This window comes from Camelus bactrianus, chromosome 1 (genome assembly GCF_048773025.1).
Source record: "Camelus bactrianus isolate YW-2024 breed Bactrian camel chromosome 1, ASM4877302v1, whole genome shotgun sequence".
In the NCBI taxonomy this organism is placed as follows: domain Eukaryota; kingdom Metazoa; phylum Chordata; class Mammalia; order Artiodactyla; family Camelidae; genus Camelus; species Camelus bactrianus.
Genome location: NC_133539.1, coordinates 13,649,093 through 13,663,136, shown reverse-complemented (window position 1 = coordinate 13,663,136; position 14,044 = coordinate 13,649,093). Strand labels below are relative to the sequence as shown.

Sequence of the window (14,044 nt, the reverse complement as noted above, 5' to 3'; positions counted from 1 at the left end):
TGATTTGTGTGGCCTGTATTTAACGTACAGAGTCAACATCAGCAATAAAGAATTACTCAGATAAATTGTTAAAATAGGAAGTATGGTTATATCTTATATTTATAAATACATGAGCTTGGTCCTCCAAGAGTTATTGGTTATCTGTGTTTTCATTAACATTTCACCGAAGAAGAAATTCACTTTGTTACAGATATTTTCCTGAACAGCTTTTGTGTTCAAGCAAGATAACTTGGGCCAAATGGATTTGACCCAAGTAATTAGTTCTCCATTTTTTGATGATTTGGATGAGAAGTTCTTCCCCCTCATTTAATAAAGTGTGGCTGATTATGTTGCTTCTGGTGATTGGCTGGTGTAAGCTAGATGCACAGAGAGATGCTAACTCAGGTGTTTTAAGAGTTTTTTTTTTGTTTTTTTAAACTGACATATAGTCAGTTTAGAATGTTGTGTTAATTTCTGGTGTTATACACAGAATATATATATATATTCCTTTCATATTCTTTTTCATTATAGGCTATTACAAGGCATTGGGTATAGTTCCCTGAGCTATACAGTAGGACCTTGTTGTTTATCTATTTTATATAGTAGTTAGTATCTACAAATCCTGAACTCCCAGTTTATCCCTTCCCCTTTGTATTTACTGGAGCCATGTGGGCACAAGTTAAGCTGAACTTCTCTCTCATCTCCAGAGGGGGTCTCCCTGGATCTTGTTTGTGAGACTTTTCAGAGAGGAGAGAACAGTTGTTTACAACCATTTTTTAAAATCATGCCTGTTGGGTAGATAAAAACAGTCAAACATTTTCTAGGATTACAAACTCAGCATGGAGTGAATTTAATTGAAAGAATTTCTTCTGGCTTATAGACCAATGATGTAAAAAAGCTTGTTCTTACTTTCCTTGAAAATTTTTCTCCTCTCAACTGAAATAAAAGATAATTTTATTGAAAGCTTTAAAAATTACCAAGAATTCTGACATCGTTACAGACCTCCTACTATCATTTTTGCCTATTTTTTTCTAGGTCTTTTGAATGTGCATAGATATTTTTTAGATAATTGCATATATGGTAACATAAAATGTATACATGCTTTTTCAATAAATATTATAAGTATTATATAATACATACAGGTTTTTTGTGTATGTAATGGAAACTCATGGAAGTGAGATATAGATATTTTACAGCATTTGAAATTTATCATTACATTGTTTGAACGTTTTTATTTTTATTTTAAAATTTTATTTATTTATTTATTTATTTATTTATTTATTTATTTATTTATTTATTTATTAATTAAGGGAGGTACTGGGGATTGAACCCAGGACCTCGTCCATGCTAAGCCTGTCTTCTACCAATGAACTGTCCCCTCTCCTCTATTTGAATGTTTTTTAAAGTGTATGGTTAAACTATAGTTAGCTCTGCAATTAGATTTACCATTAGTAAAAGTTGCTTTGTATTTTATCTTGCTCAAAGGAGAAACCACTTCATTTATTGCTCTATGTAAGAAAAATTGTGTTAGGTGCTGTGGTGTTTAAAAGGTTGACTTGGAATGTCAGAAAAAGAGATCAACTCTTAGAATAGTCAGCTTGAAAAATGTTACATAACTTAAAAAAAATTTAGTGGTCTTCGGTGGACTCACAGAGTTGTGCAGCCATCATCACAATTTTAGAACATTTTCATCACCCTAGAAACAAACCTTGTACCCCTGAATAGTCACCTCCCATTCCTCTCTCCTCTCATCAGCCACTGGCAACTGCTAATCTACTTTCTGTCTCTATGGATTTGCCTGTTCTGGAGATTTCAGAGAAGTGGAATCATACAGTACGTGGCTTTTGCGACTGGCTTCCTTCACTTAGCGTGGTTTTCAGGGTTCATCCGCGTTGTGGCATGCATCAGTGCAGGCAGAACTTGGAGACATTGCAGGTTCGGGTCCAGGCCGCTGCAGCAAAGCAAATATTGCAAGAGAGAGTCACGCAAATTTTTTGGTTTCCCTGTGTATGTGAAAGTTCTGTTTACTCTATACTGTAGTCGATTAAGTGTGCGATACCATTATGTCTTAACAAAATGCATGTATGTTAATTAAAAAACACTTTATTGCTAAAAATGCTAACAGTCATTTGGGCCTTAAGCAAGTTGTAGTCTTTTGGCAATAATAACATCAAAGATCACTGATCACAGATCACCATTACAAATATAATAATAATGAAAAGGTTTGAAATATTGTGAGAATCACCAAAATGAGACACAGACATGAAGTGAGCTATTGGAAAAAATGGTGCCAATAGACTTGCTCAGTGCAGGGTTGCCACAAAACCTCAAATTGTTAAAAAAAAAAAACCCACAAAATCTGCAAAGCACAATAAAACAAAGTGTAATAAAATGAGGTATGCCTGTACTTCATTCCTTTTTAGTGTCAAATAATATTCCATTGTATAGCTATACCATATTTCATTTATCCATTCATCAGCTGATGGACATTTGGGTTATTTGCACTTCTGGCTATTATAAATAATGCTGCTACAAACATTCATATGTAAGTGTGCGTGTGGACATATCTTTTCAATTCACTTAGTTATGTACCTAGGAGTAGATACATCTGTGACTTCTTGGAGAAATGTCCATTCAGATCTTTGCCCATTTTAAAACTGACTTACATGTTTTTTTATTATTGAGTTGAAAAATGCTATGATAATTCTAGGGGCAGGCAAGACATTAGAAAAGGGTTTTCATAAGAGAATCAATCAATATCATTGTTTATTTTCATGTCTTTTTTAAAATACATAAAATGATGATTGAGGGAGCAACATCTTATTGAAGGGAATGTATCAGGTTGGGGGAGAAAGGAGCTTGTGTAATTTGTAAAGGCATCACCTAGAAATAGCCCTCTTTGTCATCTTTTTGTTTTGTTTTTGTGTGTGTGTTTGGGGAGGAAATTAGGTTTATTTATTTATATATGCTTTAATGGAGGTACTAGGGATTGAACCAGGACTTCTTGCATGCTAAGAATGCACTCTACCACTGAGCTATACCTTCCCTCCCCTTTGTCATCTTGAAGCATCTATTCCGTCTCTCCTGTGTATAAATGCTTGTAATAGAACACATATCATTTAAAAAACACAAACAATGCAGTCTAAATCACTATTTAAACTAAAATTCTCCCCATTATGAAGATAGTATTTTATTACCTTATTATCCAAAACTCTTTAGCTCATGGGGGCCAAACTGCCTAGGATTTTATTTTTTCCAACTAAAAGTCTCTAGTCAACTTTGAAAGTTCCAAGAATCATAGTAATGGTCTTTCCAGAAACAAAGAAATATTTGTCCTCATAATGAGTCCATTTCCCAACCTCTTGCAGCATAAAGAATCTCCTTAATTTTGGAGTTAGTTTCCACAAATCTTCAAAGTTCTCTTTACCAACTCATTTGGATTTTCCCTTTCCTCATTTGTTTTAGCAAATACATTTTTCCAGGCATGTGGCTTAGGATGGGGACAGGAGCTGATGTATGGTGGACCCAGGGTTATGACCTTTTCACTGTTGAGGTACATCTCGTGGAAAACTATGTTACAGGTCTTGACTTCAGAAATAAGGTTCCTGTAACATTGGTCTTCTACACCTTTATCACATGACATTGAAGGGAATGACAGAAATGATAAACGAGAATTCAAAGGCAGGACCACATTCTAGACAAATATACCTATTGACTTGTTCCTCAGATCATCTTTTTATAAGATTATCTCTGTAGCTCACTGTGCAGGGTATAATTATGAATTGCTAATGAATCAGCATCAATTTGTCTATATAAATAGGTCTTGGACAGGAGACAATAGACGTTTTGACAGTATTCAATAAATAGATATATAATTGCTTATCAAATACATGAAACTAATTTAGAATTCTGTCAATTGAGACCTCCTTGATTCCAGTAAAGAAGAAATTATTATTGACTTTCTCTGATGCAAGAATATTAGACTAGACACTAACCACCATTCTTTTTAGCTGTAAAATCTGTGATTTTGTGATTTATTTTTCCTACCAGTCAAAACTAATGACAGATGTCCTCAGGAGTTTTAAATGGGCTCAGATATGGAACCAAGACAGTAGCCATCATTTGTGTGACACAGTTAATTTGAAAGGCAGAACGTAACAGGAATAGATAATCTGAAGGGTAAGGGATTTAGAGGCATGTCTCTTTCTATTTATCTTTTACTGACCAATTTCCTTAAGAGAGTTACATAAGGAACTTTACTAATATTTAATTATTGACATTTATTGCTCAAACTATCCTTAGAGGCAAAGAACTCTAAACATTTATTCAAAAGGGTAGGTTTGATTTTTGGCTGTGTGACTTTTTCAGTTAGATTAAGCACTTTGAGTTTCTATTTCCTCATCTTTAAAATATACGTTATATGTCTCTGAGGTGCCTTACTCTTCAATTATTTATTCAACAAGTGTTTATTGGGAGGCTTTATATTGTAAATGCCATGGAAGATTCAAAGATCAACAAAATCCCAAAGAAACTTTGTGTACATGCACATCAACGTTCCAAGTGATTTTCCCTTTGTCCCTGTTGGGCACTATCTTAACAACGCCTGGATTTGCTAAGTGGTCACCAAATTGGGTACACAAGGCAGTCCATTGAATGCAGGAAGAAAATACTAGAAATTTTATTCTGATTTGCTCTTTATCTTTTTCCCGGGGTAACTGTTTATTTTGCTAGTTTCAGACTTACAGAGAAGTTGCAAAACTGGTATAAAGAACTGCCATATATCCTTTACTGAGTTCACTCATTGTTAAAAATTTCCCCAGTTGTGCTTTATTCTCCCTCCCCCAACACTGCACACTACTGGGGTTGTCTCTCTTTCTCTCTTAGAGATGGGGTATCTATCTATCTATTTATCTATCTATCTATCTATCTATCTATCTATCTATATTACATGCACATATACAGATATATATCTTATTCTCCATTGCCCTAAATACTTCAGTGAGTATTTCCTAAGAACAAGGACATTCTTTCACTTGACCTCAGTACAATAATTAAAATGAAGAAATTTAGCATTGCTACAGTTCTATTATCTAATTCACAGTCCATATTTATACTGCATCCCTTTCCCAATAATGTCCTTCACAGCCCTTGTTTCCAGTCCAGAATTGCACATTGCATATAGTTGTCATTTGTCATTTGTTTTCAGTTGTTATAAATATGAAACAGTTTTTTTAAAAAAACATTTTAAAGAGTACAGGCTAGCTATTTGGAAGCAATTCCCTTAATTTGAGGCTGTCTGGTGTGTGCACTTCTGGCAGGAATGCCACAGAAAGGATGTCATGTCCTTCGTGGTGCATGCTACGTCTACCGATCTCATTACTAATGATGTCAAATTTGGTCACTTGGTGAGAGTGGTCTTCCAGGTTTCTCTGCACGTCTCCCTACAGAGGAGGAAGAAGTGTGAAATGCCCTTGTATTGAGGCAAAGGAGAATTCACTTAAGTCTAGTTTAGGATTAACTGACACACAAAGGGGAATGGACCTGTTTTGGGTTGTCGTGCTTATTAAATCTAAACATGATTTTAGCCAGTCTTTAGCTTATTATTATGTCTATTTACATCAATGAATTATTTACACATATTTACTGAACATCGAATTTGTTTAAAGCATCATCACTGCAAGTTCCCTCCCTGACTCTTCCTGAGTCAGGCCAGTACCAAATGTAGGTATGTTGCTTTGTTAATTAGGGTGACCAGATACACACACATACACACACACATCTATATTGAGAGAGAGAGAGAGACTAGAGAAAGACGTGGAAAATAGTATCTGCAGGAAACAATTGGAATTTCTTAGTTCAAAGAAGCCTAGTACAGATTGGTTAAACTCAAAGACAGAAAACAATAGAAGATAATAACTGAATTTGGAGGAGAAAGATTAGTAAGTAAAGCTATGATTCTCCCACCCATAAGACAACAGGTGGCATCTTAAATTATAAACTAATTTTTCTGTGTTTTTCCTCTAAAGTAGTAATTTTAATTTACTTTTTTTTGGGTACTCTTAAAAAGATCACTCTTTTTGACTGTCAAAGGACTTATTGAGATTTTGGGGGTATGTGTTTACTACTCTGGATATATCTAGTAGGGGGGCTGGAGTAGAATGAAGAGCTCTAACACTTGTGAGGCTGGAAAATGCAAGCCAGTCATTGGGGGCAAGCAGAGACGGGTAAAATTTAGAAGGGTAGAGTGACCTATTCTGCGTCCGCGATGCTGTTACTGTGTCATTGAATCTGTTTGCATTGTGTTCTGTGCTTCTTCCTTGCCTGGCCCCTGCATCTTCAGAAAGGAGCTCATTGCCAAGCTGGATCAGGCGGAAAAGGAGAAGCTGGATGCCGCTCAGCTGGCGCGGGAATTCGAGGCTCTGACGGAGGAGAATCGGACGTTGAAGCTGGCCCAGTCCCAATGCGTAGAACAACTGGAGAAGCTTAGAATACAGTATCAGAAGAGACAGGGCTCGTCCTAACTTGAAGTTATTCAATGTGAGCCTAAGAGGTTGGCGACTGCTGTGCGCTGGCTGAAAGATTTTTATTTTAAAGGGATAGTGAGTAAAATCTATTGCTTCCCCTCATTATCCACACGGCAAACGTCTATACTAATGAGTTTAATGCTTGCCAGATCTAGTTTGAGAGAAGGGATCTTGTATTTTAAATCAGATAGTTGAAGGGAACCTATTATCAGTACAAATTTTCAGAGATCTTAATTTGTTTCTAAAGATATTTTTTTTTCTTATTTAGCAAGATACGATCGTGCTGTACATCAGGGTAGAAAATGATAGAAATAGAGTATTGACTTATTCACGAACTAAGAGTCATGGACAGAATTAAGCCATGAAACACATTAGTAAGATGCTCACTGTTGTTTCACATCTGCGTGTTTTTAAATTTCACGCTGTTCACATTTCAACAGTGCTCCAATCTGAACCGTCAGAAACTTCTCTGCATATATTTATGTTCAGTAGAGTTAGGTTTCATCCCTCAGTGATTGGTTGTACTAAGAATAAATGGTTGCATATCATAAAAGCTTTCTCATGAAAATATTAGCAGAAAGCATGTTTGTGCCAAAAGCACGTTTGCCAGTGCTAACTTGCTGTTGTAATAAAAAATTGATAAGGTTGCATTTTCTTTACGCCACGTTACCTCCTGGTAAACATCACTGCCTTTGCTTGTGTGTGTTCTGGGGGAAATAGAACAGTATTGTTTGGACATTACTTTGGTGAGTTCCCATGAAAACATCGGTAAAATTCTAACTATCACTCTGTTTTGAATTTAAGAAGATGTTTTGGCTCATTGATAACTAATAAGAACATATAAGTAAATTCAGGATTAAAATTATTTTTTCCTTGTTCTATCTATCACCATATTGTCTCAAATTGATCTCTTTGTTTTATGTCCATTTCTATTCCTGTAATTTCTTTTTCATTAAACACGGATCAAAAGTGTCAGTCGGTATTTTGTCCCTTTCTTAAACTCCCTTCATGCTAAAAGTTGGGACTGACTAAGCCCAGTTAGAATTTGTCCTTAGTTCTATTTGAAAGTGCCAAAAAAGCAGTGAAAGTCCCGTTTCTTGGAAAGACTGCGTTTTCCCATCTAAATAACTCAGAGTTCTAATACAGGACATGATGGATTAGTGTCTTAAAGTATTTGCCCAGAAAACATAAAAGAGAATAGTTGATTAAAACAATAAGATGGCCTGGGATAGACCAGTTGACATCAACTGGGAGTGATTTACCCCCTCCAGGGACATCTGGCAAAGTCTAGAGACATTTTTTTGTTGTTATCACGACTAGGATGGGGGCGGGGGGGGGCACTGGTATCTGGAGAGTAGAGGTCAGGGATTCTGCTAGACGTCCTGCAGCGCACAGGACAGCATCACAACAACAAAGAATTGTTTGGCCCAATGTACTGCCGGCACCAAGGTCAATGTGTCCCGGGTTAGACTGATCACTGGGCAGTTGGGCAAATGCCAAGCGGAAGCACGATGCAGGGCCATGGGTTTCTTGTCCTGTGATGTGCTTCCATGAGGTCCCTAGCATCCTGACCCTCAGTTTCCTTATTTGTAAAACGAAGCTTTTGGACAGACATCAGTTTGAATGTTAGGACAGCCATCAGTTTGAATGTTAGGACAGCCTGTTCACACTTCAGCTGCTTTAGCATTTAACCAAAGGTGGAAGTCCCTATTATCCTGGTAAAAGCTTTTTTTTTTTTTTTTTTTGCAAGTAACCCCAAAGCTTATAAATACTAAGATAAAGGAAGAGTTGTTCACTAAACTTATATAAATCCAGGGTTAATGGAATGGGAGGATGAAGGGTAAGTTACCAACCTTTAAACACAAGGATTAGGTTTTGATTGCTGCCCATCTGATTACACCTATTTACGGATTTCAAGCAGTCATGGCACCTTACAGAAAATGGGAGGGGAGGGCAGAGAAATGTATTCCCAAAATCTCTCTCCTTTATCAGAACGAAAATAATTTCACAGGTCAAAATATTTGAACACACTTATTATATTAAGGAGACACTGGGTAAACAGTTTTCCTACCTGTGCTAGTCTCAGCCTGAATTTTACCGTGTTTCCAAAAGATACCTATTCATGACTCAAAAGCAAGCATTTCTCTAGGTGTGTGTATGTTTGTGTTTTAATTTTTTTTTAATTGAAGTAAAGTTGATTTACAGAATTATGTTAGTTTCAGGTATCCCACATAGTGATTCCCCATAGGTGCTTATGTTTTAAGCAGACTTTTATTCAGAGAAATCGAAAGGCAAATTGTCTTCTATTATCATTTTCATCTTTTCATTCATTTGACAAGTTTCCCCCATCATATTTACCACTGCCTATCATCTGTATAACACAGAATCACTTAAGAATTTTCTATCTTCAAATATATTTACACTGTTCTTGCTATTAGCCATAATGAAAATTTTATAGAACATTAAGAATGAGCACAGAGGTTCTATTAGTATTAAGATGAAGGTGTTTGCTTTAAAGTTAGAATTTAAGAAAAACGTAAACCACATTTTACTCTGCAATGGCCCTGCTAAAGAATTTGCTAGTTGTGGGCCATTTAGTTTATGGAGACATGAAAAGAATGTGGTTACACGTGACTGAAGGTCAAATCTTTAATCATTGGTGTTGGTGTCTCTATGTCACTCTAGCACCTGGGCTTGGATGTATCATTAACGCAGCACAAACAAAGAACTAAAAGGGATCTGGAATTCAAGTTCAATTTAACAAAAGTTTACTATCCACTTACCAAGTGTAGGGCAGAGTAACAATAATAGGGCTGCAAAAACGCAATCTCAGCCTTCTGCACTTTGCAGGGCAGTAAATAGTCTTCCCAGAGGGTTTAAGTAGGAGTTGGGGGATACTGAGAAATTAAGTTGGGAAGTTCCACTGGGCTCTGGACATGGGAGGGTTTGAACAAAATAAAAATTTTGAAAAGATGAGTGAATGATGGGGCTGGACTTGAAGATAATTACCAGGGTTGCGATGCATGGGGGGGATGGAACTGAGACTAGAGGCATGAGTGCTGTTAGGAGGCAAACAGGAAGGAGTGTGCAAGAGGAGAGAGTGGGAGCAACTGAACTGGAGACACACTAGGAGGGTTGGGAGAGACATAAAGAGAAGTAGGATCCAAGTGCCCTGGGATGGATCGCGTGTGTCATTGGAGCAAGACGAGGAGAAGTAATGTTTAATGAGCCCCTTCTGTGCCAGGCAATCATAGCTCTTCATATAGGTTGCATTATTTAATTCTCAGAACAACCTGAAAGGCAGATACAATTATCTCCATTCTCCAAAACCAGAATGTAAGGTTACATAATTTGTACAATGTTCCCCAGAGCCCGGATTCAAATGCAAATTGTCTTTTTCCCTCCCTCCCTCCCTCTCTCCTTTCCTTCCTTCCTTCCTTTCTTTCTTCTATTTGTTGAATACTTGTACTTTGCCAGGCATTCTGGAAGGTGTCAGGGACACAGCAGCAAACAATAGAAACACGGATCCTGCCCTCAAGGAACTCAGTATAGTGAGTGAGGAAAGCATTGACTTAAACACCTACTGGGGTAGTCTTAAATACATCTAAACATCCTGTTAAAATGTAGAGCCTAATTCTTCTCCCCTTCAGTGTGAGGTGAACTTAAAGACTTGTTTCTAACAAACAGAATAAAGCAGAAGTGGCAATATGTGACTTTCAAGATGAGAACACAAAGACATAGGGGCTTCCTCCGCATCTGCTCTCTCTTGGATGACTTGCTCTGGGTAAGTGAGCTGCTGTGTTCTGTTGAGCCTCCAGCAGGTCTATGGAGAGACCCAAGTGGGAGGCCACATGAGTGAACCTGGAAGCAGATCCTCCAGACCCAGGTGAGACTCCAATTGTCTGCAGCTTGGCTGACATCTTGACTGCAGCCTCAGTAGAGACTCTGAGTCAGAACCGCCCAACTGAGCTGCTCCTGTTCCTAATTCTCAGCAACTTTGAGATAATAAATATTTGTTGTTTTAAGCTACTGAATTTTTTTTTTAATGCAACAATAGATGAAAAAAGATACAAGAAATAAATGAGATGAGTACAAAACAGAAAAGAAACAGTTTGTGAGTTTGTATAAGAAAGAGAATCTAACTGAAATGAGGTGTTTGAGATGGTTTCCTTAAGTATTGATGAGCAAGAGCCAAAGAAGCAAAGAGTGTAGGAGGAGGAAGGTGTCTAGACAGAACAAAGCACATGCAAAGGCACTGTGGCATGTTCAAAGACTTGGAGGGAGGCTGGGGTAGCCAAGCATGAAGAGGTAGGGAGGGTGTGATACATGAGTTTGCAGAATAAGGCAGGACTTTGAAGATCACATTAAGAATTTTGCCCTTAATCATAAAAACAGTAAGAAGACACCAAAGAATCCTAAGCAGAGGGATTAATATGTTAACACATTATCTTCTAGGGTAACATGTTTTAAGAGTTTTCTTTTTCAAGTTAATACATTTTAAGTTGCTGAGAGTGCTGTCCTGTAGAGAATTTATACTACACCTATTTAGTTAGCTCGCTGTATAGAACATAGGGTTACTTATGTAGGGTTATAATATACATTTTACTTGAGAAGTCATTTTAATGAATATTTTTCTCCTTTGAAAATAAGTAAACCCTTAGTAGTAGCATGTAGCCTGGCAGAACAGAAGACAGGTGGATTGCAGAAATCCTCATTAGAAGGCAGGATTCTTAGTGTCACTCAGTTAAATATGTTCATTGTGACAGTGGAGGTAGACTCAGACTGTTTTTTACTGTCCATCTCATGTTTCAAACATCGAGTTGCCACACATCAAGCTGATAAGAGAATATTCTTAAGCGATTAGAACTTTTAAGACAGTATTTTCCACCTTGTCTGGGTTATTTTTCAAGAATGAAAAAAATCAAAGATGGATGTGCGGATCACATCACAATGTGTGAAATGTACACAGGCCGAGATGAAATCACCCACAAAGCTGAGAGCAACAACCTTCAGCTTCTGCAAACACCCTTCCAGTTCTAATACTCAATGTTTTAATTAACTGGGACCATATTGTTTCCCATGGTTAGAAACAAACGCTCTCTGAAAGAAAAATGTCTTGTACTCAAGAGAGTTCCATATTCTAGGGTTAAAATCACATCCATTTCATTTTGCTCTCTGAATCTTTGAAAATGTTCCTAATCAGTCCTCATGTTTCCACATTTCTGAGACAGCTCCGGGGCAGGTAGATAAAAGGGGCAGCTTTTACGAGAGTAGATTATCGAAGTGATGATAATAACCATGAGGTGATGATGGTCTGAGTCACCCAAGCTGGAAAACAGAAATTTCCCTAAGGAGTCCATCTTTTTTTATTTTTTTAATTGAATGAAAGATTCTTTAAACTCTACCATGCTTTAAAATTTTCAAAAGCTTCACACACATGATTTTATCTAATCCTGTAGTAAGTTTGTCTTTTAAAAACTTTTCCTCGGCAGCTTTTGGACTAAGAAGTTTAAGATAAGAATTCTGAGCAGAAGGGCTGAGCCAGCATAAGTACTGGGGGAAGAGTTTTTCAACAGCCAAACGAGGAGGAAGAATTTGCGTCTGTGATCTGCTTCACTAACCGATTTTATCCGTCACTGGACGTGTCTGGGCAGGGCAGCTCTCTCAGGTCTGAGTTTTGAAAAGGGAAAGATGAAGAGATAGTAGGACCAGGTAAAATGGTGCATGAAACGGCTTCCCCCCTCAGATTCTTAATTGCCTGTTCACTTCTCAAAAATGGAGTGAATGCTGAATGAGCTGACGTTCCCCCATCGTTCCTGTAAATAAGGATGTGACTCACCAGCCCTGAAAGCTCCAGAATGCCATAGAAACTACGGTGATTTGATTATTTAAAAATAGCTGGGAAAAGAGCGAGAAAGTGGTCATGGGTAAACTGGAGTGCTTTCTTTTTCAAACAAATTTTAAAAAATTTTGTTTCTTTAAAAATTTTTTTCTTTTTGTTTCTTTAAATTTTTTTTTTTTTAATGAGGGGGAAGTAATTTTAGGTTTATTTGTTTATTTTTTTTAAATGGAGGTACTGGGATATAAGACTTTTTCAAAATAAAATAAAAAAATTTTTAAATGTAACTTGTTATTGTGTCTAGCCCTAAGTGTTCTGAGAACATCTGGGCTGCTGACCAAATTTTAGGGTTTTATGATTTCTGGAAATGAACATGGTGAACACGGTGGCCAGATCAGACCCCAGGCAGGAAAGAAGACTCAGGATTTACCACGGGGTCTTTGTGGTCTGCCTATAGCCCTATTTGATTGTCTGGTCTCCTTTTCTGTAAAGTGGAGACAGGTGAGCGTGGATGGCATTTGAATACACTGACCCCTACCCGCAAACTGTTACACAGCCATTGCAGTATTATCAATATAGGTATTTAGGATGCTAAGAATAATAACAGTGGTAAGAATGGCAATAGCTTATATTAAGCCTACTGAATGGCAGTCACTGATCTTTAGCCAGCTGATGTGGAAATAGAAAAAACAAGGAACCTCCTTAGTATTGGCACAAAACCCCTCTAATTAAGATTTTCCAGCAAACCTAAGTATGAATTTGAGATTTACGACTAAGTTGCACTCAGGGGATCTTCGTTTCCTTTAAGTCTGTTTTACCGGATCCTGATGAGGGAAAGTCCCTTAATGAAAGGACTGTTTACAAAGTTGGGGGCAGAGGTGAGAGACATCAGGAGGGCTAGTGAAGCCCTTGGGATCGGCAGCCTCAGGAAAGTCTCTCCTGTGCCTTCAGGGGCGAAGGAGGGAGGAGGCGGTACTAAGACATGGCAGGACCTGTGTCTGTAGGAGAGGGCATCCCCTCACCGCACTCCTCAAAACCTTGTTCTTTTGTTGGGCAGTGAGGCCACAGCCTACCCAGGACTTGGCAGGGAGAAACCAGGAGGATGATTACCTCAGTCTTTCTTCCTGTCCCTCCATCTTCTGCCAATGGCTCCCATTGGCCAAATTCAGCCAGAAACCAGAGGATGAAGGAGGCTAGTTGCTGTGGTCCATGTAGTCAGTTCCCAGGGTACAGAGCAGAGTGGGAAGTGGAGAGAGTGGATCTGTGGGGGCCCTGGGGAGCCTCCAGTGCACACGAGCAACAAGCAGAAGAGATGCACGTGCCTCAGAAGCTCATACAGAAAGCAGGACGGCCAGACTTGTGATTTGAATCCCATGGTCCTTCCTAGTCATTTATAAAGCCCCCTTCAATGTCTGGAAAGGTGAACCAGGAGGAAAGCAGTTTTCCTCCCCGGGGATGGATCAGGGGTGAGGTTGCCAGAGAAAATACAAGATGCCCAGTTAAACTGAATTTCAGAAGTCAGACAAATGATGAACAATTTTTTAGTATAAGTATGTCCTAAACATTGCATGGTACATACTCATATCAAAAAAAAAAAATTGATTTTTGCTGTTCATCTGAAGTTCAGTTTTAACTGGGAATCCTGCATTTTTATTGGATAATATTGGCAACCCTAATTAGGGAGGATGGTGTAGAGAAGACA

General features: G+C 37.9%; 1 protein-coding gene across 7 annotated transcripts in view; it reads left to right on the top strand.

Moving 5' to 3' along the window:
- Positions 1-7,478, top strand: part of MAP3K7CL (MAP3K7 C-terminal like) — a 79,939-nt gene extending 72,461 nt beyond the window's left edge. For all 7 annotated transcript variants that reach the window (XM_074360857.1, XM_010956611.3, XM_074360829.1 and 4 more), the window contains one exon: positions 6,320-7,478. In XM_074360857.1, the coding sequence (XP_074216958.1) occupies positions 6,320-6,500 (181 nt within the window). In that variant the 3' untranslated portion in view covers positions 6,501-7,478. The remainder of the gene's footprint in view (positions 1-6,319) is intronic.
- Positions 7,479-14,044: the final 6,566 nt, after the last annotated feature.